Source organism: Branchiostoma floridae, chromosome 17 (genome assembly GCF_000003815.2).
Source record: "Branchiostoma floridae strain S238N-H82 chromosome 17, Bfl_VNyyK, whole genome shotgun sequence".
Taxonomy (NCBI): domain Eukaryota; kingdom Metazoa; phylum Chordata; class Leptocardii; order Amphioxiformes; family Branchiostomatidae; genus Branchiostoma; species Branchiostoma floridae.
In genome coordinates, this window is record NC_049995.1 from 2326905 (window position 1) to 2352366 (window position 25462).

General features: G+C 38.3%; 2 protein-coding genes and 1 non-coding gene across 26 annotated transcripts in view; 2 read left to right on the plus strand and 1 right to left on the minus strand.

Annotated features, from left to right (window-relative positions):
• Positions 1-6780: 6780 nt before the first annotated feature.
• On the minus strand, positions 6781-9672 carry LOC118404108 (splicing factor 3B subunit 6-like). The gene is made up of 4 exons (XM_035803089.1): positions 9521-9672; positions 9173-9291; positions 8206-8344; positions 6781-7649 (listed from the first exon to the last, which is right to left on the minus strand). The coding sequence occupies exons 1-4, from the start codon at positions 9548-9550 to the stop codon at positions 7548-7550; spliced, it is 390 nt and encodes a 129-aa protein (XP_035658982.1). The 5' UTR covers positions 9551-9672; the 3' UTR covers positions 6781-7547.
• Positions 8793-8919, plus strand: LOC118405191. The gene has a single exon (XR_004829859.1). It is a non-coding gene; the product is annotated as a U6atac minor spliceosomal RNA (small nuclear RNA).
• A 140-nt stretch (positions 9673-9812) lies between the features above and the next one.
• The window catches only part of LOC118404105 (tumor protein D54-like), a 29681-nt gene continuing 14031 nt past the window's right edge, over positions 9813-25462 (plus strand). For 5 of the 24 annotated variants that reach the window (XM_035803073.1, XM_035803075.1, XM_035803076.1 and 2 more), the window contains exon 1: positions 24322-24857. In XM_035803073.1, coding sequence (XP_035658966.1) covers positions 24467-24857 — 391 coding nt within the window. In that variant the 5' untranslated portion in view covers positions 24322-24466. Of the gene's footprint in view, positions 10016-13119; positions 13186-16209; positions 16270-21214; positions 21286-24320; positions 24858-25462 lie in introns of those variants that run through there. The other 19 variants (XM_035803078.1, XM_035803063.1, XM_035803080.1 and 16 more) reach the window with 13 other exon arrangements.

The window sequence follows — 25462 nt, forward strand, 5'->3', positions numbered from 1 at the left end:
TTGTTCTAAATGATATATATGTAATACAGTAGAAGCCGCTTTATTGCACAGCCTATTTGCCAGCTTATTTTGTGCCATTATCCGGCTGGCGCGATAATGCGAAGTTATCTGAGGTGGACCGCACTGGTTTGGGATTCCGTGAAGCTAAAAGAAGTGTGCGTTAATCTGTTGTGCAATTAATTGGCTTCTACTGTATGGGATTATATAAAATATGTCTAAAGGATAACACAGCTGAATATATATTCTCTTTACAATCTAATTATAGAAAGTTATTCTCATTTTCCTTCATTCATTGATTTACAGGACGTATCTACGAGCTCTCATGAGACGATTTGCAGATCGCGCGCTGCCGTCTTCTGATTTTTCTTAGAAAACAGAAAGAATAGGAAACTGAAGTTTTAAATTATTAGTCTGTTAAATGATATTCTAATACACATGTTAGCAATTGACGAGTTTCGTGTAAAATGTGATTATGTCACTCACACACTAGAGCTTGTGAGTTTTCTTCAAATTTTTCGATGTTTTTTTTTCTGTTTTTCATTTGATTTTTTTTCTTACATTTGCTCAGATGTTCCATTTAAGAACAATGAATAGTATGTAATTTAATTAAGGCTAATGGTTGTAAATTTAATGATGGCTATTTTCTGAATATATATATATATATATATATAAACAGGACAGCTTTGCTTGTCACATAACCTGTTCAATGGGATTGCAAAATGCAGTTTTATGTCCTGTCAAATATATTTAACTTTGTATGAGTTGATCTTGTAAAACTTTTATTCCAGGGAAATGCCAGACCCTGGATCTATAAAAAGATATACTAGTAACAGAAAACATTAGTAAGGTTTACTATGGTCTGGACTTGAGTGACAGTCGACAAAAAATAGTTGTGGCATGAGAGCTAAAAACAGACGATTGGACATTCAATGATTATTTTGAGCTTTACAATGTGGTTTGCTGGAGATTTAGAAGTGATAGAGTAGAAGCTTAAGCGCCGTCTGCCATGTTATTTGTTTTAACCAGTTATTTGTCAACCTGTATTTGTTGTGACCAGCTCTAGGCTATACTATTATAGAACAAATACTGTTGTAGTGTCTAACAGGAAGAACAACTCACTTTTATTTTCGAGTGTGTAACTCAAGTCTCAAGTTGTTAATTAATGAATGAAGACCTTTATTGCACATTTTTGCCACACCGGGCTAAGTGCAGGTCACAACAAGACATGTTGAAAAGATACAGTTCACAGATACAAAATGAGACTATTGCTGGATAAATTCAACTTCTCCTCGCTTTTCTGTTATAGTGGAGATAAAAGAGCAGATATGTTTTATAATAATAAGGGACTGGACAAATTTGGCCACTATAGACAGGTGGCCTCTGTATAGAGGTGGCAACTTGTAGATAAAATACCCAAGGGACCGACAAAAAGTGGCCACTATGGACAGGTGGCCCCTCTGTAGAGGTGGCCCCTAATACAGGTTTGACTGTATATAGTGTCTTAAATAATCCTCTAGTCTTCTTTACGTTTCGGTAGCAAACTTTAATCTTTTGTAGTAAACTTTGATCTTTGGCTGATACAAATTGGTTTGGCTCTCGTGACAGGAGTAAATGGAGAGGCGGAGTTATTAAGTTTTTACATGAATATAATATGTCTCCACTGTTCAAAGTGTGACGATTGAAGACAATCAAATACTGTAAGCTTTCATCTTTTCTGGTCCGTAAGTTGCCTGAGAAAAGATGCATATTGAATCGGCTCTCGTGACAGACTTAATTGGACCGGCGGAGTTATTACGTTTCTATGTGATACGTCTCGACGGTTCAAAGTGTTGAAGATTGAAGAAAGTAAACTTAAATCTTCTGTAGTCTGTAACTTCGGTTGATCAAAGATACATATTGAACCGGCTATCGTGAAAGGCTTAAATAGACGAACGGTGTAGGACGTGTTTCTGCTGTCCAGTCTCAAGCTGAAAATCGCCATCATGTCGGAAGAGGATCAGCAATCCCAAGCCAACACTGGAGGTAACAAGTTTTTATTGTTTCTCTGCCTGATTCTTATTTTTCGACAAAAGACAGAAATTTGCCCACGCCACTTTGTAAGGGTTTCTGCTCACAGTGTTATCGCGTCAGACATATGCTGTGAATTTCCTGACTAAGTCTGATCTTAAAAAGATATATACTCAAAACGTCCCGAAAATCAGCAGAAAAAGAGGTGGACAAATATATTCGTTGGGTTCATTACATGGACTTTTCTAAAACCTTGCCTCCGCAATTTTGACACTTTTTGAAGGGTCACGTATCAGGGGTCATCGCGTCAGACAGATGACTTCTGAAAATAAACATTTCGATAAATTTGCAGTTTGTCTGATACCTGAATTGACCTGGGACAACTTTGAGAAACTTCTTCAGATTATTTTACATGTACCATGTTTTTAAATATCAACATTTTCCCCAGGCACCACGCCCCAGCAGCAGTCCCAGACTTATTGGAGGTCCCTTGCGGACGCCGCTGCGAACATACCCAACACGATGTACGTCTCCAGAGCAGGTAAAATATTTTGATAGAAACGGCTTTCTGAGCCATGTTTGGGACCGTTTTCTCACCGCAAAAGCGCCACCTACATCGGCTACATGAGAAGCAGAACTCTAGTTAGAAGCTCTGACGAAGGTGTCTGAGAGACATCGAAACGTAAGCAATGTAAGTACTTTCTGGTTGTGTAATAAGAATTCTACTTCATCCTATATTCTACCAACCTGATGAAACTTTTTTCGGGAGTCTAAAGCAGTTGTCACTAAGACGTTGTGACGTTACTTGAAATGATCTGATTCCTAATTAGTTCCTTCATCTATTATTACTGATGGAAGAGCCTGTGCACGATTTGTTACAATAGCGCCACATATATTCATCAGAAAAGCGGTATCGTAATGAAGAATAGTAAGCAAATGCCCTAATTATAGAAGTATTGATTCAAAGCTTACAGTGAATATAGAGAAACACAACTTCAAAGAGTCTTCAAACATTTTGGAAAATGTTTCATTTATCTGACATCAACACAGGTGCAACGTACGATACGGGCGCTAACAACAAGATTAAGACGAAGTATCGCAGCCTCCTCAAAAATCCGTTGCACACCGCTGGGTTTGTGTTCTGCCTGGTAGTCGCCATCATGCTGCCATATTTGACAGGTACAGTAGGCCCGTTTTACTCTCGAAACAGAGGTTGGGTTTTGGCTTTTTCATGACGCGTTGCGGGCGTTTTCGCCGGGTTCTCCATTTTGTCCCGTTTTCTAAAACGTCAAAAAAACAGCCGAGGTCGAACCTTTGCTTTTTAGAGAGCAGGTCCTTTTAATTTATTTCTTCAAATTAGACATGATGACTTCATCAGGCTTGTCAGTTTAAAGCTCAGCTTGTCGGAGTATTAATTATAATAATCTGTCATTTTCGTTGAGTACCATTACTTTCGCCAAGAAGGTTATAGCATGTATATGTTTGGTACCGTGTAAATGTAGTTAATTATATAACTTAAGTGGCTACAAGTCGATTAATATGAAGCTATAGGTTGTTAGGTACTCTGAAATCGAATAATTGCCCCCCCCCCCCCCCCCGTACGGGTTTCTAAGGGACTGCAGCAGAAATTCTGTTTTTCCTATTTTGGAACCTGGACCAGTTATGGTTACCAATTTCGAATCAATCAAAGGGATAGGCAAAGTAACTAGTTCTCGGAAATAATGTACATGCGTTTGCGCAATTCGACCTTTACTTATACGCATGTTATCACCTCAATTGCATCTTCAACACAGTTAAAGTCATCAGTCTGTCTGAGGATATGGCCAAACTGTCAAAAGAGATTGCCAAGCTCCGGACAGGACTGCGGTTTCCTGAACAAACTGATCTGGAAGGTAAGTACATAATGCCCTTGTATATAATGGATTGCCGATTTCTACCTAAGCCCTTGTTTATTGATACCAGAAAATACCTCATTTTCAACAATTAGTTCGTAACTGGTAGCGAGTTCGGCTCGGAATCTAGAGGTCCTGAGTTAGATCCCCGCCGTGCCCCCGACGTTGTGCCGTTGGGGTTGTGCACTTTACACAACCTTCCTCACAAGTTCACCCAGGTGTAAAAATGGGTACCTAACTTCGGTCGGGGAGGTAAAGGACTACCTTTACCTTCTGTCTGTACCGTGTATGTGGCACTGCTAATATATAAGTTACGTATACAAGACTTTAGTGCAGTGCCACATTGTCCTCGTCTGTCCAAAAGCAAATAGTTGGTTTTTTTCTTCAAAATGCTCACCATGTATGTACTTTTGTGTAACTCACGATGGTAGAAAAAATGTGGCGTGGTTGTAAAACCATAGATTCGTTTTATCAGAGTCTCTTGGACCTCTGAACCAAACTGGAACCATGGGGCCAGCTGGTCATCCTAGAGAAGGGGGAGTCATGGGATCGGGACCGACTGGCCCTGTGTCTGTCGGACCCCCAGGGGCAAAGGGAGCTACTGGACTAACTGAACGAGGTGAGGCATCAATAATAGTTTCTAAGCAAACTTCTGACCTTTTGCACAATACTGTAAATGTATTTAAGTTCGCGGGGATTTGATTTCGCGGTAGCACTATACACTGCGGTGGTTTTAAGTTCGCGGTAGCACCATGCACTGTAGTCTCTTACTGCCATGGAAAAATGTTCACGGTGGTTTTAAGTTCGCGGTGACATTAAACCACCGCAAAAGTTTCTGTATCTACAGTATATTTTCTTACTAGCTGTACTTACTTGATTGTAATTCTTCAACCTCGGGAAAGGGCCAAACTGTATTGTAGAAAAAGTTTTGAGTGGGAAGTCCAGGAATGTGTGATTCCGTTCTTGTACTCTTGTTGACCCTGCTGTACCGCTAGTTCACCATTATCCGTAGGGTAACCTTTATCCGTCCTTTTTAAGAACAATGTATTAAGGTATATCAAGTCGACAGATGGTGGTTTGAAACTATCTTGAAAATAGTACAATTTGAAACTACCGTTCATCGACTTCTGAATATCCCTGGCCTTGTTTAGCAGTGACAACGGATATAGGTTTAAGGCGGATAAAGGTTAAGTAACGTTATCAATCTAAATCTGTTTTTCTAGTGTCGTGTCCAGAAGGTTATACAAAGTGGCGCGGAACCTGCTACAAATTGTTCAACGAAGTCCCAAGGACCTTCAGCGATGCGGGTGAGACCTGTCGCAAAGATGGCGGCACCCTCGCCATGCCCCGAGACGCTTGGATCAACGGCTTCCTCGCCACCTTGTCTAACCGCAACAACTATTACTGGATAGGTCTGCACGATCCGCGCACGGAGGGACAGTGGGAGTGGGTGGACGGGTCTAAGCTTAGAAAGTACAGCTCGTGGTCCGAGGGACAACCAGATAGCAAATACGGGAACGAAGATTGCGTTGTTTACAACAGTAATGTCCCTGTAGCCGGGTATTGGTATGACCTGGAATGCCACAACAAAGAATACTTCTTCTGCCAGGTGGCTCCAGGTACTTCACTCTAAAGCACCATAAATACTAGTATATAACGTTACATATTTTAATATTCTCTTTAGAATATTATTGCCATCGCAGAACACATTTTCCCTCGTTCTTTAACTTACAGGACGTACTAGACGACAGGCTGAGCTCTCACCGCAATTATGAGACGATTTTCAGACCGTCTTCTTATTTTTCTTAGAAAACTCAACAGAAATAATACGAAACTGAAGTTCAAAAACTATTAGTTTGTTAGATTATACTCTAAGACACAATGCAAGGAATTTGCGAGTTTCATGTATAACATTATAACTTGTGAAGATTTGTGTATTTTCTGTTTTTCGTTTGACATGTTCCATTGAAGAACAATTAATAGTATGTACTTCGATTAATGCCAATGTATATGGTTTTAAATTTGATGATTGTTATAGAAAACAGACGATGGTGATAGAAAACTGGAAAGCTTTGCATGGGATTGAAGAAAAGATGCAAAATGTAGTTGTAAAGGACACGGGACTGCAACTTATACAACCATGACAGGTATATAGTTGTATGTGCTGTCAACGTTTTTGACTTAAGGAGTTGATCTTGTAAAACATTTATTCTACAGAAAATCCACTCCCTTTGTATACTAGTAAGCATAAAAAGACAAAAACGCCAGTAAGGTTTACTGTAACCTGGACTTTGAGTGATAGTTGACAAAAAATATTTGTTGCATGACAACTAAAAACAAGCGATTGGGCATCATCATTTTATCTCCAAGCTGATCTTGCGACAGTACCACAAAATAGTATCAAAAGATGGCAGAGTGAAGCCGGCTTAGGAGTGTGTTTTGCTACAAGGCAAATGGACACCTCTTGGCTGACTACACTTATGCCATCATAGGATCTACTTAGAGATTAATCACCATCAAGTTGTAATGTTGTGTACTTGAGATTTAGAAGTGATAAAGTAGACGCGCTATCTACCCTGTTGAACAAAAACTGCATATTTGTTGTAACCAGCTCTAGGCTACTGATATTATGAAACAAATACTGTTGAAATCCAACACAAAGCACAACTCGCCTTTTTGATAAAGCAACTCCAGTCTTTGCTAACGATTGGGTGGAGGGACAGCTGTCTTTTGTAACACCACCCTTTGCAAATTATGAATTATACACGTGAATTTAAATTCCATGCTAAGCAATATACAATTTCTAGTAATTAGTAGCTCCATTTTGGCAATGTCTACTTGAAAATGATGACAACACTAAAAGAAATGATGCAGCGTTTCAACTAAGAGTTTGACCAAAATTTATTACGTATCTGGTTCATGTCCTTCTGTTAACTTGTATCTAGAGTTAAGGAATGTAAAGAACCAATGACAATGTACAAAAATCAGATTTCTTTTCCTATGGTGACAATACTTTTTGTTGTTAATTTGCTTGGGGTATTTTTGGTCATTGTTCACTGAACACCACTACAGTGAGCACTTCTAAACTTTTATGATCATCATCATCAGTCACTCCTAAACTTTTATCATACTTAAAAAATGTGTGATACTAGTAGCTTCATGCTTACAAGAAGACTTTGGAGAGTAACATGTATCACCAAGTTGATTGTAAAAGTTATGAAGATCAAAGAATATCAGTGTACAAACGTTATGCTTCACTGGATCTTTCATCTACAAACATACAAAAAAGTGACAGTACTAGTGTACAGTGTGCACCAGTTATCTAAACAACTTCATGCTTTAAAAGCAGCAAAACTAGAGACGAGTTTGGTTGCCCACATGTGATTCAAATTTTTTGTTTATAAACATGGTTGTCCGATTCTATGACCAAACAATATTCCTTTTTAACAATGTTACATCATAGTTTTTGAGGGTCATAACTATAAATATGTTCCGGCAGTACATACGTTTCATGTATGTGTTTTTTTTACATATCTAGGCTCATAAAACATTCTTGGCTTCCTCATCACCAATACCTCGAAAAATATTTAGAGAAGCTGTCCTGACTAATTTTCAGTCCTGTAGGTACAAAAGTATCTGGTTCTAGTCCTATTTAGCCTCCGTTCTTGCTGCGTCTCCCCCGACTCCATACTTGGCCTTGAGCTTGGAGAGTTCCTCCTCCTTCTTCTTCTGGTCGACCTTCTTAAATGCCTATAAGAAGGGGAACAGAAATGCAGGACTCCATGAGAAAAAAATGATCACACATTGTATTTACCTGACATTAGGAAAATGAAAATTTACACTCATGTAATTTATTGTAAACAAAAAATGACACGAAATTTATGAAGTAAATGGTATATGTACAAACAAAAACATTAAGAAAGTTTGATTTTATTATACTAATTTATAGATGAAATAGAAAGCTGACTTTTTCGTGACGTACATACATATACAGCAACGCATACATCATATTCATAGCAAATACAGTACTGTTGTAAAGGGTGCTATTATAAAATGTACATAATGCTTATAATACAATGCAACTGAAAGAGTAACCATGGAAGTATAATAAACTGTGAACAACTGTTAGCTGTAACTTTTTCAAAAATTCATGTTTTAAAAGGATTTCAAAATCAAATACAACATTGAAAACTCAATATTCAACACATAACAATAGCCAATATTCTTAAAAAATGATGATATAATATGCTTTATTAGAAACAAACTATCCTTGGCGGCAAGCCGGAAATATTGAAGAACTGCCTACCCTGTTGGGTTGGTAGTAAAGTACCACCAGATATCTGTTGCACACGTTAAACCCTGAGAGATGGTCGCAGGCATTCTTCGCATCAAAGATGTCTTCATAGACAACATATGCTGTGCCCTTTGTCTCTGGTGTGTTACCCCTGAAAAAAAATTAAGAGCACGAATATTAGTTGATCCCACATTTACTTGACATTATGGCATTGCCATAACTTCTAGAAAGAAATCCATATATACTAAATACAGTTTTGGCAAATTACAATATTAGCACTATTCGATAATCATCAGTTAGAGTTTGTATATATCCCATAATGCTTTGCTCAAATCTATCCCATAAAGCCTTGCACACTGAGCTGTAACAGAAAACACAAATTGGGTACTAAAAATTGTAAATATGAACCAAAATGTAAAATATGATTTCTATAAAATGTTCCCGAAAGTACCCTAGTGACAATTATGAGACTTTATGGTCAAGTCATATCTTAATTCGTCTGCTAAAGAAGTTTTTAGTGTAAAGCGTCATGGAACCACAACACAAAGACGTCAAGAGAATTGCCCCTATATAAAGGCAGCACACCTGTACTCCTTGGCGTGTTGTATGAAAGGAGAGAAGGTTAGCACTCCCCTTGATAAGGACGGAAGACCCGCTTGCGGGTTTACAACACATATACGGTTAAGGCATTGCCGCCTACTTCGCGGCATCTAACCAATTTTTTACGGTCGTCACTTTTACACACACATTCAATAAAAAAACTTCGGTACATCTACAAGACCGTCTCTACATGGTGCTGACCAGGCAAGGGTAATGGACAATTTTTTTATGGATAACCCTTTGATTTAAGCTGAATTTACCGTCCCTGACGCGTTATGTGCACTATGAAAAAGCCAGAATATTCTTTAGTAGACATTTATGTGGGCTTAAGCCGGAAGAAGAAGAATTTTCGGACAAAGTCAAGGGATCGTTGACTTACATTCGGATCTGTCTGATGGCGCCGTACTTGCCGAAGATGTCGTACATCTCCTCTGCTGTGATCTTGTAGGGAAGGTTCCGCACGTAGAGGATTCGGTTCACCTCTGGCGGCAACCGAACCTGGGAAAGGGAAGGTGGAATTTTTTTAGAGGAAGGAAAATCATACATGTTTCCAAGCACAACAAGGCCAAGCACCCTATTCGAAAATCGGGATTTATATAAAAATAAGCGATCATAGGACTCATCGAACTAGCAAACCAAAATCAACGATGTACAGACTATAAATAAAACCCTGTTTTGAGCATATTTTGACGAAGAAGAAGGTTAAATTGGCGTTTTTTCTACTCACATTCGCCTTTCTCGCTGCTTGCATCGCCATCTTGAAAGCTTTGGTGTCGAGGGAACGTCATGACCACCTACAAACAAAGAGAGAAAGTTAGCAGCAAAATTGATACTCAGCACAAATACGTCAGTATACTAACGAAACATTAAAACTAAAAATACCAATACTAAAATCATAGGTAATAAATGTTATCTATATCAATTTGATGGATACACTTCTGTTTCTGTAATTTTTGCTCAGTCCATAACGTGTTTGTACGCGGTGTGACGTCAGGATATCTCGCCCGACATCTCGCGAGATCTGAGGCGACATTTGGCAGGATTTGCGTTACGTCACCATTTTCCACGACTGCAGACGAGAGAAGACCACGTACCTGACAATTCCCGACATTTTCCCGCAACTTTTCAGCCTCAAACTCCTCAAACCGACCAAGTCTCGTCATGGACGGCACAACTCCTCCAACAAGACCAGACTCTCTCTATCCAGACGTCACGAAACCAGGTAAAATACAAACCGGGGGTTCATAAATGGGGGGAGGGGCCTTGGTGTTTATATTTTTCTTTCCGCTTTGGGGAGGGCAAAGCTAAAATCAATGGGACAAAATTATAATACATGTCGCACCAACACGTCTAACGATTCGCAACGTCTAGTTCCAGCGTAAAAGTGTTAGCTGTAATCATATTTACGAAAACATTGCATGTAAAAAAGACATTATTTAATACTTTTGTCGCTTTAAAAATATATCGTGATGTTGTCGAATGTGGAAATGGTGACTAAATGTCACATGATTATTTCCATGACCTTATTTTTGTCCCGGATCCATAATTTTGTTGTTAGCGAGTTATGGTCGATATTTTCGAGGAAGAATGTCTGTAGTAAATATCCACATCATTCAGAATATATTGAATTTATCTAAAAACATGGTATTGTATTATATGATATCCAGGAACATACAACTTATTACAAGGGAATGTACCTGATTAACATGTTCCATATTGTAGCAGTAAGGGGGGAAAATGAAGATGAAATTCTTGCATGAATTTGTAAAGAATTGACATTAAAAATTACTTAGCCACTAGGTTTTTCTAGTATAATTTTTGTAAATTTTCAAAACTGATAAATTTCTGAAAGCTGTTGATTTAAATTCACTATAATTTGCTAACCTTGCATATTTATAACCCTCATTGGAAAATTCCATCCAGAAAACAGGAAGTTTGACCATAAAACAGCAAAATCAAAAGTGAGATCATATCAGCCGTATACACATAAACGATAAACCATTGATAGCAATTACCATGTAATGAATAGGAAACATATCCATAAACCTTTAAACTAATTAGGAAACCCAGTCATAGTAGAGACCCTTAATGTAATTAGGAAACCAACCAATAGAGAGATTCTCCTAATGATTCAATGCCAACAGCATAATTGCAGACAAAGGTTCTAGATTGACAAGCAGATTTGAGTTAAACATCAGCAATTCTCGCTGATTGGAGCCAGAGCTAAAATGACTGTCGCCAAGAAGCATCTAGGCTGAAATTTTGTATCTGGTCATTTTTGTACTGAAGCTGTTGTTATCATTTTGCAAAGATGATCTTAGTCTGTCCTTAATTTTAAGATATTCTAGTTGGAAAGTAAAGATGTAATGAATTCCTGTTGGGCTGGTTTTTGGGGGTACTTGTTTTTCTGGTACTGCCTCAATGCCTGGAGGACATGGAGGAAGTGGATATGTTACCTATCGTGACTGATTTTAAGTGTTTAATGTTAGAAAGGAGTAGAAACAGACAGAAACAATATCCTCCCAGGATTCGAACCCGCACTGAATCCGGGCTGCCAGACCACAAACCCAGATGCTACTAGTAAACTGTTACGTTATGCCAAAGGCTCAGAGCCATTTGACATGGATGGTTTGGTAGTCTTACTGTTACATTAACTTAAAGACCTCTCTTTCAAATTTTAAAGCTGGTTCGTGATCGACAGGAAGAAAACCTCGCTTGATGAGCCCACAAGCTCAAAAGGATATCTATTGTTTGCAGGTTACTTACTTACTGAGTTCTCAATGAAGTGAATTTTACTTAGAAGAATTATGTGCTCAATTCTTGAACAAGTTTGAAATTTGGTGTCCATCTGGTGATCAAAACAATTTGGCAGAAGGTCATTTTATAGTGTGATGCTGGCTTTAGTACTGACAATAAATTGGGATTGCTTTCAGCTCATGCAAGAAGCAATGGCTCTCAAAAGAAATTCCTGCTTGTCATTTGAGATAAACTGCTGCTATTTCAGTATTTTTATTTGTTTACAAATTCAGAAGATGAGGTTTCTTGAGGACATGTATGCTTTCATGTAGATGTGCACCTGTTAGCAAAAATGTTTGGAACTGTAGACTGCTGACTCCCCCCAGGGGCTTGGAATAGCCACCTGCATTGCAGGAACAATTGATATAAACAATGTGTAATTTGCATAACTATGATAATACAAAGTCACCTAATAGTTCAAGAGCAAGAACTGCATTTTGAACACTGCTCCAAATCTATCTGTGTACTCAAAACTTGGAATACATTGAGGGGAAAATTCAGTTTTATGCCAGAACATAAAACTCTTACTCTTAGTCTTAGCTTGGGTGTCATTACTACTACTGTATGGGACTCAAATTTTACAAAGAAGGAGAAAGGAGTCATTTGCAGTGTTTGGTTGCGATTGAAACAACTGCAGTCGCACAATGCACTACTACATGTAGTACCACATAAAATCACTGTGAATATTTCACAATTTACTGTTAGTTACTGTACCATGGTATATTCTCACAAGACAAATGGGAAATCCTAAGTTACATGTACAATGTACAATAAAGTTATGATTTTATGGGAATTCATCATTCCCTTTACCAATGTTAACAATCAAATTTTAGGTTCTGGGACGGTTCACATCCCTGGCAAGCCACAGTGTTGTGTCCTTGTGAAAGGCACTTAACACCTATTTCCTCACTGGACGCAGGTGAAAATAGTGCCTAGCTTTTGGTTACGGACATCCTCTTACTAGATGGACTGTAAAGCAGGATGCCCCATGTTTGAGGAGAACCACACCTCTGGTAGGATAATTGAAGATTTGAAGTACAAAACATTTATCCAAAAGAGCACTTATTAGGAGTCCATCCCAAAGTGATATTGATTTATACCTTGCAGTCTGGTCTCCAGTTTGACATCTTGAAAAGGTGATGGTCACCTGTTATGTCAATCCTTCCACTGATGAAGGACGTTAACGTCCTTGCACTGATGTGGTATGTCTCAATAAACAAACAAATAAATAAATATCACAACTTCAATTAAGATAGTACAGAATGCTAAACTGTTTATGTTTATCTTATACAAGGTCACTTTGTATTTTGCTGCAACAGCTGTCCTTTTTTATTCATTGTTTTTCTGATGATATTTTGGGTTTTCTAATCTTTCCATCTTTAATTTTGTTTGTCTAAGAGTAAGACAAGGTCAGTTTGTGTCAGGGAACAGTACTTGTCCATTGTATTTGCTGTTTTTCTGTACCTATAATTGGATTTCCTGTGTTTTGACTCAACATTTTTCTGTGTGTGTGTGTTTCTGTGTGCGCAGACGATGTGGAATTTGTCCCAAAGTATACCCCGTCGTATTTGAACCCTGCACAAAGTGTGCGTAGGGGTAAGTAAGGACTGGTGCATTTTGGACTAACTCCTGCATGGAAGTAGAACACTCATAAGTAACAAGACCCTAGCATGTCCAGGTCGAAAGATACAAAAAATAGAAGTTCTGCTGCAGTACTAAGGTCACATAACAGGGGGCCCAAAATCGACCTTGACCTTCGTCTTCCCAACCCCTACCTACCCTCATGACAATATTTTCCTTTGTAACTTTACTGACTGATATAGCCGAAAACTACAAACACATGCCAAAAGGTTAGAATAGAAGTACATGTACATTTGTATTGTATTTCCGAAACTGTCCGAAAGCTTGCCACTTGGGCTTTCCACTTAATGTACATGTGAGGAAAACACGCTACTTTCAAAATCATATCTAATACCTAATAACTTAGACATACAGACAGAAATATAGTCTTTCAGATTTAACCATTAAAAGTATTTTAATATCTAGACAAATGTTCATTTAAAGTACCAAAATCCAAGAAGAAGAAAATTCTCTGTGGCCTTACATCATCCACCATAAGCTGCTATATGAGTACGTTGTCATATTGCACAAGATGAAACATACGGTAGAGATAATGGCATAAACCTTCAAATCTTGGAGCTCTACTAAACGGGCTCAGTTGCGCTCTTACGGCAGACATTTGCGTCAAACCCAAACTATCCACCCCCATAAAATATTGAAGACACAAATCTCACGAGACAACCAACGGCTTCCATACAACAGTTGGGATGACTTTATCAGTAGATTTGCCTCTTGGCCGCGAGCCATCTCTTCATGTGATGTCGCTATAGCATCCTGTGGGGTAGAGTTAAGTGGAATTTTCCATCCAGTCAATATTGGTTTTCCCCACCTTTGGTATTTGGGATGGCTCTAAGGTATGAAATATTCTGTCATATGAACGTCTACTTGTGTGTGGCTAGAACTTTGATGGACTGAGCAGCACTTGGATTACCGGCATTTGAAATTGAAAAAAAATAAGCACAGGGTGACTGAGTGCTTTACAAATGATTTGTATAAAACTAGAGATGGCAGGAAAAAAAGAAATGAAATTTGTGTAAAATATATTGCATTTTCTCGTGTCTACACAATACATAGGCATAATTGCTTGCAAGTTTAAGAGTATACAAAATTGAGGTATTATCAGTTATGATATTGCTATTACTAAAGGACTCATTTGAAATTTATATTGAATTTACTGAATCAGATCTTGGTCATGAATTTGCCATGTAGTCTATATTGACTTCACTGACAGTAGCAGTAATATGTTTTTATTGATGAAATTACAGGTACTTCATTATCTTGAATTCAATGATTTCTCTCAATGATTTTGTATACAAGTTTCGACATACATTATTATAACTTATGAACTGTTTCAGTCGTTTTCTTTGCTACTGCAAGATTGTGATCTTACTTGGTGCAAAATAATTGGCCATTGTGTGAAAACGTTGACTTGTCACATTGCAGACTAGACTAGACAGCATTTACAGTGCAGGGCTCGAAATACTGGATGCATGTGCACCCAGGTGCACCCAAAAATGGAACTGTGCACCCAATTATTTTCAGTGGGTGCACAGGGTGCACCCAAATATTTTCTTAGGTTTATGTATGGAAAGATATCAAAGTATACTAGTATACATCATATTCTTGACATCCAAGTGTTAGAAAGATAATAAAAAATGTCTGTCATGTTACTTGTTTAAGAATTTGATAGCTTGTAACTAAGTTTTGTTATTAGTTTTTTGTTGTTGACATTCTACTTAAATTTAAGTGGTGCACCCAAAAATGTTTTGGTGCACCCAATTTTTAAAGCTGGGTGCACCAGTGCACCTAATCCCCAAAAATGAATTTCGAGCCCTGCAGTGCGTGGTATTGTATGTGACAGCTTTGCTGATGGTATTGATCCTAAGGCAGACTGCTACCATCTGCCCACACTCCAAATGGAAAACCAATAAAATCCTCCGTAACCGGATACAAGCCGAGAGCTTTGTAATCATTACAGTGGAGATTGTATTGACGTTGGATGATGTAGAGTTTACTTTCAGCAAGACCATTCCTATGTAGGTGTGATGAAAGATATTGGAGGTATTGAAAGAAAGCTATATATAAAAATGATATGGTTCCTTTCATTGGATGGGAACACAATAGAACTAAAATTCAAAGAAAAGTAATGTTAGCCAGTTGGACCTGATGTAGAGGTGGTCACTTTCGTATTTGTTACTTTGTAGAAAAAGACCATAAATTACGTTGAATTCTAGACTAGAGAATAGAGTCAAATTGAATTATTTGACCATATGGTGTTGCATTGTCTGTTTGAAATGTATGAATTGAGTGTTGTTTGTGTTTGTTCATCTTGTCATCTTATCTGGTAAAACAAGTCAATCTTAGAAAGAAATTGTGATAAACATGCAATTATCATCCAATCATTCTTTGCCTCATATGGCCATCACTGCAGACAAGCAGCATTATGCAGAAGATTGTTATGGATGACACAATGATAATAAAATCTAAGTCTGATAAATACCTGCAGTTTCAAATTCTTTATTTGTGACAACCCATTTCCAGGGTTATTATCAATTAAAGAATTGATTGAAACTCTGTTGCTTTAAAAAAAAAAGAAAACAAACAAAAGATGTCATCCATAAAATCACATTTGTGCATTCTAGTTTAACAGTCTATGCATGTCTGCTTAATTTCTCGGGCTTGCGCTCATTGTATTCTTCATTGATTACTAGAAGTAAAACATGCACTATTCAGCGATAATTTATACCGCAATACATCACTAGCTCTGTGTGCAGCACTGTCAAATACAATCCAATCTTCTCTAATCATATTGATCTCTCTTTCCCTCCTCTTTCCTTTTGCTTTCCTGGTTTAATCACTTATCTTTTTTTACGTTTGACATCCACGTATGTTTCTTTTGGGTTTTATTTCTGGACAACTCTTTTGTGTTGCCTTTATCCCGCTGCTTTCTGGACGTTTCTTCGACCCCTGCCGCCGCCATGCTGGTGTTTCCCACGCTAGCGTCTAACTCCAGCTCCGGGGAGGGGTGGTCGTACCTGGAGGTGGACACACCAGGAAATAGTACGGTCTCTTTAACTTTCCTACCATCACCACACGTCACGTGCATGGACTACAACAGTGTAGTTGTATAGGTGCAAAACATATTTTTAGACATAGCTGCACAGTATACAGTAACTCATTGCGTAGCCACATATCCAAATAAGTATGGTCTCTTTAACTTTCCTACCATCACCATGTGCATGGACTACATTCATTGTAGTTATATACACTGTTGTTATATACAATGTAGGTGCAAAACATATTTTTAGACAAAGCTGCACAGCATACAATAACGCACTGTGTGCCCTGGTCTGTTTAACTTTCCTACCTTCACCACATGCTTGGACTACAGTGTAGTAACAATCATAGCCTATTGGTGCAAAACATGTTTTTAGATATAGCAGCACATTATACTATAACTCACTGTTTAGCATGGCATACAGACATATTACAGCTCCCAAGTCTTTTCTGTCCTCTCTTCAAATCTACAGAGAGAAAAGAAAAGACTTTGGAGCTATAAAAGGTTTGGATAGTACCTGGCTTCACAGTCTAACGTATAACTGGAGCTACATGTACAGTATGGAATATGCATGCCAAGTATTATATCCCATCCTATTGTAGCTAGCTCCAGTTTAAGTATCAAAAAAGCAAACCTTTGTTGCTAATGTACTTTACTTTATCTATTACATATCTAAAATTTTGTAGTCAACTATAGAAATATGTTGTGCACCCAAAAGTCTTTCTAAGTGTTAAGGTTGTGCACCAGTGCACTTACTCCTAAAAATGAATTCCGAACCGTTACAGTACCATGCACGGCCTAGCCTGTGCCAGGGTGAATGAGTCATGGCCACGTTGTTTAGAACTAGGACAGCAGGACCATGTCTTCTGATCAAGTACAGGTCCTGTTGCTCATGCCAGAATCAATATTTGGGTAATACCGTACCAGCTGGTTTAGACTGGTGTTCAATCATTGGGGCAGCTCAGTCCACGGTCAATAGACTGTTACTAAAATGACCCATTCTAGAAATAATTCTAAGCTTTGCAGTCAAGAGATGGATTTGAAAGGGAAATTGTGACAGTGCATTTGTTCACCATGTACGGCTCGGGCTAAGGCTTAGGCTACATGGTCAATAGACTATTACAAAATGAATAGTTGAAAAATTGGATTCCCAGCTTTGTAATCAAGAATTCGCGATTTTTATCCGGGAATGCGACGGGAAAGCAAAATATGCCGGAAAAGGAAAAATGCCGGGAGACGAATATATACCGAGGGGGTAGTACCGGCCCTAGCTAGGGCTACACAGTCAATAGACTGTTACAAAATGAATGGTTGTATTCAGGGTTCTAGCTAGGATAAAATTTGAGCGTAGTGGTAAAGGCGAGGGAGCGAAGCGACCAAGCTCGAGGGCGCGAAGCGCCCGAGGGGGGGATGGTGTGGAAGGGGGGGTTTTCCCCCCCTTCCACAGTATGGAGCTTTTGGAAAAATAGAATTAAAATTGGCCATTGTTAGGGACCTATGAAAGGAAAATTGTTGTTTTCTCACTATGTATTCTTGATGGGTAATTCTTATACTTTGCATCATGTCACTGTGTTAACCTTACAAAGGACCTTGTCACAAGATATCTTAACTCAGACACAGAAACAAAAAGATTAACAGGAAAACCTAGAAACAGGTAAGTAACATCATTTTACTAAAAGTTACTAGAGAGTCAAACAAAGTTAAGAATTAATTTCAAAATTCTGTTATCATTTCTACATACATTTCAATATTTGCTTAGACTTTCTCAATCAGTCAATGTTCTTTCTTCCATTTCCGAGCAATATTCAAAATACAGTATTCAATTTCATGGCAGTGGGAACAATGTTTCCAATAGTTAAAAAAGAATGGCTACATCACACTGCCATAATCTTATAATGTTAGATTGGGCCTTGAAAAATATCATATAGAGTAATACATTTGACCTGACCTGTATATATGTAATCTATTCACAATTTGCTGTGAGTTACACGTAGTTGATTACATGAAATCAGCACCTAAGCCTCTCTGCATCTCTTGTTAATTAATTCTAGAAATTTAGTTAGAGAAAGAACACAGAACACACTTTACATTTTACACCTCCCCCTACATGTCATATCGTATTGCTGATTCCTCTGCAGGCAAATACAGGAAGATAGAAAGAAAGCACGTTCTTTTGAGACCTGTGTAAATTGTGACTCCAGTTGAAACTGATACACACCAAATATGGGTTAATGTATTCATCTAGTATGAGGCAGGGAAACATTCCCACGGTTTCCATACTCAAGGCTCCGCCCACCAGACACTCCGGCACCCCGGCCTGCTGGCGGCAAAACTTTCCACAAAGGCTGAAAAACTTAACTCCCCCCTTTTGGGGGCGTTGTCCAGTCAGGTTGTTACTTATGGGGAGGGCTGACGGCTTGTGGATTTTCCAAAACATCGGGCGGAACTGACAATAGATGATGATTAAATGATAATAACAAATGCCCACAAAGCATATAACTGATGGCAACAGTGCTCCAACTTTCTAAAAAATATTTCACATTATATATTGTTAGTTTAGTTTGACTTTCTACTTTGATAAAATGACCAAAAATATCTGCTATTGTCACGAACTTTCAACAGCCTCCCAAACCCCCTCCAACAGCACAGCACTGCCAGATCGGGGTGTGCCAAGTGTCTGAGTATTATTTTTTTTCGCCTCCGTAAAAATGTTATTAATGGAGTTTAGTGGAAGCAGGCACGCAAATTACGAGGAAAAAATTGTTGAGAATGGGGAGGAAACATATTAAATTTTGTAGTTGTATTTGTACCAGTTCCATGAAAAAATTTGTTATACTTGGACACTCCCTCGGCAAGTTGTAATAAGCCAGCCTAGCCCAAATATGGCATCGAAGAAAGCCAACACTCTGTCTGGGCTTGCCACTCCGCCACATGGGAGGGCAACATGAAGACCCGCCTCCATGCGCACTGGGGGACGCCACAAGTCACGTCAGGCAGCGCCCGCATGTGATTTTGTGTTTTGCTCATTGTGATTCCCTCCGAAAACAACGTTTTTCACATTTGATCTGGCATTACAATTATTGCACAAATAAATACAGTCAAAATGCCGCTACTTTGTATTGAAAATAAGCGTAGCGGCCACAAAATAAGCGTAGCGGTCCAAAATTTTAACGTAGCGGGCCGCTACGCAACTTTGCGCTAGCTAGAACCCTGGTATTTGAACCATTCGATTCCAAGCTTTGCAATTAAGAAATGAATTTAAAGAGGAAATTGCGAGGATGTTTGCCAAGGTTTATCTACATTTCCATGCAAAAATGACAGGTAGTATTATAGGAGAACCCAAGGCAACCTTAATTTATGACATTGTAGGTCACTCTGGAATACCTTTACATTAAATAGTTAGCTTTAGAGCTCAATTTTGGGCAGTTTTCTTGATTGAATATCATAGGACCATTGGTGGTTGGGGAAATTTTTCAACAATGGGTGAGGAATGCCAATACCATCATTGTAAAGGGTTGTCGAATTCCAGATGAATGTACATGTACTTGTATTTCCTGTGAAATTACCCCTTTTGAGTAGGGGTAATGTGAATTTCTGGGTTGCCGTGACTATAGCCAGACTTGTTTGAAAAGCTCTGGTAATTTTATTGATTTTCTTGTAGATTCTTGCATGGGACTACTTCGGGTGCAGTGTGTAGACCAGAACCCAGCAGGCTTACAAATGAAACGTAATTTGTCACCCACCAACATACATGTACCGACTAAAGGGTTGTTCACTAACTCTTAGGCCACACCAAGCTAATTTCTTGGTTCACGGATTCGCTCGCTCCTATTTTTTGGAAAAAAAAATAAAAATAAAAATTACCACTCAGCAAATTTTCACCATTAATGAAACCATTCACCAACTTTCTGGTGTAGCAAATTGGCCTTTATAAGCTCCTTAAAGTGTGGGTACAGGTGCTGTTACTGTACAATAATAGTGTTTTTGTACTTTTTTCAAGCTGAAAACTTTTTTTCTTTATGTTTGGGATTAGCCGTTACCTTTCCCTGAACCATTTTACAATTTTTATTTTTATTTCGCCCTCTCGCTCCATATTTTTTATGAAAAAATCCGTGAACCAAGAAATTAAATTGGTGTGGCCTTAAGTGCCAATTGGAAAAAAGGGGTTCTGCCGGGCAGTTTACAGGCTGTTTTATTATTATTGGTTATGCAAAACAAACAAACCAAAGGGTTTAATTTTACTTTCAAAAGAATATATAGAAAAGAAACAGGCATCCTTGCGGAGTACTGCTTTAACACTACAGCATTATCTACAGAACTACCTTTAGATGCATGGATGAAAGGAAGAGATAACATTTCGGTAGACAAAGACTTTCTTTGACTGTTGGTGCCAAAATATGTAAGCATTGAAGATTGATCCATATCCTGGTACATGGTATTTTTATCGTTATAACTTATAGTTGTGTTGTCAAATCAGGAAAAAAATCAGATCAAATATGAGAACCAAGACGTTTTGTGGCCGACTCTTGTTCATTTCAAAATGTACAAACCTTTTGAATTGTCCTCTCACATTTTGCATTTCAGTCAAGTTATTTTCAAAGTTTCGTTAAAAAAGAACAACAAGAAAACAATGCAAAAACAAAAGACCTTTGTGATGCTGGTCTCCCTATTCTCTTAACACACAGAAGGTTACTTTAGGTCATCACCCTTTGACCTGTTTGTCTATCAGTCAGGCAGGTAAATGAGGTCACCTGTGAATAAGTTACCCTTTAACTGGACCCACTACCTGAGTCACACTTACCTGCTGATGTGTCACACGTCAAATATCTTATTGACAAACTCCTGTGGAAAACTGTTTGTACTGTCCTTAGTACTGGCAATGTCAGCACGTTACTGTTGAGTGGGAGAGAAATTGACCTCGTGATTCAGTAGATTGGAAAGGATTGGAAAGCTACGTAACGTACTAAGCAATATGGAGGAAGAAGGCATGGAACAAGACCACATCTATTCTGTTGCAAGTAGGCAGTTTTCATCTACTTGTACAGTACTGGTATATTCTCTGTAGAGTGCAATAGATTAGATCATTAGTGACATTTAAATTTTGTGCAATCGTTGATTGTAATATGTTGTGAGTGTTGCCTTTGGACTTGTGACTTAGAATTGAACATGAATGTTCAGTGTGTTGTTTGGGAATTTTCAGGTATTGGTTGATTTTGTATGATAGCCTTAGATTTTTGACCAGTACTCAATAGAACTGTCTGTATTGTGTCTTCAAAAATTTGTAAATGCAAATGTCATTTCTAAGCCAAGTTGCTCTTGGCTAGGTTTGTTTCTAGCATGTAATTTTATAGCTTTTTATCGATGATTCAACTCTTAGGAGTATTACTCGATACCTCAGATGACACAGCCATGGCTTTGAACACTGTAGATCAGGAAATATTCACCCTGGTTTAATTTCATGGTTAGAGAGAGGTTATTGTGAACCTGTCACATTGTAAACATATGTTACGTCATCCATTGCATAACTAGTGTAATAAGTAATTTCAAACTTAAAACATCGCAAATGCCTGCTCTCCCCTCCTAAGACAAAATTAAGTCTCCGCAAACTTACAACGATCTACAATATTTATTGGCAGCAATGTCTACTGCGCATTTAGCAATTTCACAAAGTGCACATGTGGTTTGGGTGGATGATTTATCTTACCAACTACGCACAGACACTCCCAATGGTGAACCTTTCCAAATGACAATCTTCCATTCATTCGTGGCAGTAAATGATAGAGACATGCAGAATTTTGCAGGATTATTTCAAAGCAGGCTTCATAACGGATTCAAGATAATACAGCATTTATTTCCCATGTTGACTTGGAGAGATATTTGCATGCAAATGATTGATATTCAAGTCCGATGAATACCGTTACAGCTTGCTAATTGCAGTTGTGTATGAAAAAAAGATCCATGTAGGAAAGTACACAGAGTTAATGTCTCTACTGTTGATTTGGTATGTGCATGTACAGTCAGTGTACTGTAAATTGTTAAAGTTTGGAGGAACATTCGAAAAGTAGCAAGCATTCGTGTTGTTTTGATCTTCGTAACTTTGAAACAACTGACAGTGTGATGAGAGACCACCACAAAAACTGCAAACAGTTACTTTTTTTCAAACCAATGCAAACATTTTACGATTTACAGAAATAGCCCAAAATGATGCTGATTATTATTTATGGTTGGCTTGCGTTATTGGGACTGATCATTGACTTAGAAATATTTCTGGAAGAATAGATATTGTTTTCCAAACAAAAGATGTTGGATATTATTTTTTTTGTCCACTCCTTTAATTTGATCTGAGTATATTACTTTCTTGGAAACCTTATGATTTAGCTGGCATTGTGTGCGCTCAATTAAATGCAGTGGTAGCACCGTAACAGGGTTTTGGTTTCCAAAACAACCTTAGTACTCGCTACATGTACCAATGCTAGCTGAGCTAAGAAAAGGAGAAGCATTTCTTGAGAAAAGAGGTCATGTCTTGATACAAGACCTTAGACAAACAAGGACTCAAATTCACTAAAAGGGTGACTGACCGATGGCAAGGGACCAACCATTTATGGCCATTGTAAAGTTTGTTTTTCACACCTATTGTAAGTGTGACTGGTTTGACTAGCTTTGGTTGGTTGGTGTGTTATAATTATTGGAATCTCTGACATTTGAGTTAGACGTGTAAGACTTGTAGTTTGAACATGCTGACATGTTGCCTTCTTCATGGTCCCTTCCAAAGGCCAGACCGGACTTGGTGCAATGTTTGTTTAGTGTCCCAGTGTTTGTGTAACAGTCTAGACCTGGACATGGCCCAAGGGCAATTTAATGCCCCTCTGGTATCACAGGTGGGGTAAGATTTAAGTGTTAGGTGTAAAAAAAAGGGTGTATTGTTAGGGTCCCCAAGCCCTTGTAACCACACAATATCATACAATGTACAAGTGTCCAAGCCAACTCTACCTAAGGACCCCGTATAGCTTATGTTATCTGTGGTCCCCTGGAATTTTTACCTTTGACACCTGGCTATGATGACCATCAGATTTTACTGGTCATCTTTGGAGGGTTTTTACTGTACTAATTATAATAGCCTTTGGCAAGTTGGGCAGGCATGGCTGTATGTCTCTTATACAATGTAGCTGTAATGGTAAATCGTAAAATATAATAGATAAATGTCATGGTATGCCTTAGCTTGGCATGCCTTTTTACCTGGTCGTTTTAGGTGTTTTTTAAACGCGGAATATTATTCTTTCTATCTAGAGAATCAAGATTTTTTATTAGTAAAATAACATTATTGTTCAAATATAGTCAAAAGTACAATGTAGGTACTGTAAGTCGATGGAAAGGTATTCCAGTGCATAACGGTAACCAGTTAGAAATACATATACCTAGGCAATAAAATGGAAGACAGCATAATTATTTTCACCATATGATGTGTTTGCGATGAGAGCTCACTGGGAAAACTGCTGAAACTACTATGCACACGATTTGCATTATTTGTTTCTCAGATAACACTACTAGAAAATTTACATACAATGTATACACTAGAAACCCGAGAAAACTCCCTATAAAGTAGGGCCTATCTAATTGCCTTTAACACTCACAATGTTTAAGTGTCTAGTACAGTAACAGTCTACAAGGTCACTAGGTCAAGTTATCACTTGTTATTCACCTGCAGAATAGAAACGATGACGTAATGCTCTAAGACGGATGTTAGTCTGCACTTTGAGCCAATGACTGGAGTCACATGTTTTTGACACCTGATTGTTAACAATAGGACACCTGGATTACAAAAGGCGGGGATGTGAAAAAGGATGGGAATTTTTTCACATGACTCATATAAATTTTCTTTGTACAACTTCTACAAGTCTTCAACTTTAATTTTAATTTAAGAGTTTGCTGTCTATTTTTGTAAGATAAAAAGACATTTTCAACTTATTTTCATTCAAAAATCTTGAAGTTTTTAAGTTTTTAGGACTCAATCCCCCCGTAAAAATGGCGCCTTCTGGTGTAGAATGAGTCCATTGACATGTGCACACAACACGTCATTGTATCGGCCGGCACTTGTGAAAAGAATCAGCTGTATCCGTGAACATGCCCGCAGCAAAATCGCACTTCAACGTCCAACATCTGCTACTTGTAAACTGATGTTTTTGCGGAGTTTACTACCCAATGGAAGGTTTTGAGGAGGACTCCTTTCATATAGAAACGTTGGAAATTTCAGGTGCTTCGCTAGACTTTGATCATGCAGAACTCTTGTTGAAAGAGCAGAGTCCAAGTCGGACTAAGAAGTCTCCGGCTAAGACGCCGCCAAGCCAGGAGAAAAAGTTTTTTACCAGAAGGATTTCCGATCTACGAGAGGAGGATCATGCAACAAAAGTTGCGTCTACGTCTGGACACTCCACACCGGAAGACGAATACGCATCCCCGTTTGATTTTAGCACAAAGGGTCTTTATGAAAATTATTTATTCCTAATGCCGGACCATCCAGAATCGCAAAGTGACGATCCACACTTGGGTGGGGATGGTCAGAAATTGCAGGGTTACAGTCAGAAATTACAAGGTGAGGTAGAGAATGGAGTTGTCTTCTTGGGGGAGGGGGGGCAGTCTGCTATAGCTATGTAAACATTTGTTATATAATGGTACAGATGTCGCCAAGGTGATTCAGGTAGTGGGACACTTTTGAGTTCCAAAGTTTATTTTCAACTTCTTTCAAAATCATGGTTTTATGTTCCCATATTTTTGTTCGTTCAATGACCGATGGTAGATCAAGTCATAAGACACACTCAGGTAAAACTTTAATTTAAGAACCTGTAGTTTTGTAGGCTTGTGAAGTCCACTCATTTTTCTCTTGCAACTTGTTTTCAATTTGTACAGCTTGTTACAATCCCTCAATGTTGGCCCCACAAAATAAAGGCAATTTTCGAAGATGGTAATCTGACGTCCTTGCAAATAATGGTACCAAATTGTAGGTACAGATTACTAGTATGTTAACCTACAATCTCTTAGGCAACAAAGAACAGTAAGTCTTACCTAGCAAAGATCAATTGTTACTGAGCAAAGATGTCCCAGCTGATTTTAACTTCTATACAATATTTGTGTCAAGTTCTCAATTGGGTTAATTTTTAGCAGAGGTAGGAATCCAGCTTTCAGCTTATACAATTGGTG

Excerpts from the sequence above, each read along its gene's own strand:
- LOC118404108 (XM_035803089.1), bottom strand. The coding sequence starts at position 9,550 with ATGGCGATGCAAGCAGCGAGAAAGGCGAAT. Across the intron at positions 9,292-9,520 it reads AAGCAGCGAGAAAGGCGAAT|GTTCGGTTGCCGCCAGAGGT; the intron begins GTGAGTAGAAAA and ends TCCCTTTCCCAG. Across the intron at positions 7,650-8,205 it reads TTTACTACCAACCCAACAGG|GCATTTAAGAAGGTCGACCA; the intron begins GTAGGCAGTTCT and ends CCCTTCTTATAG.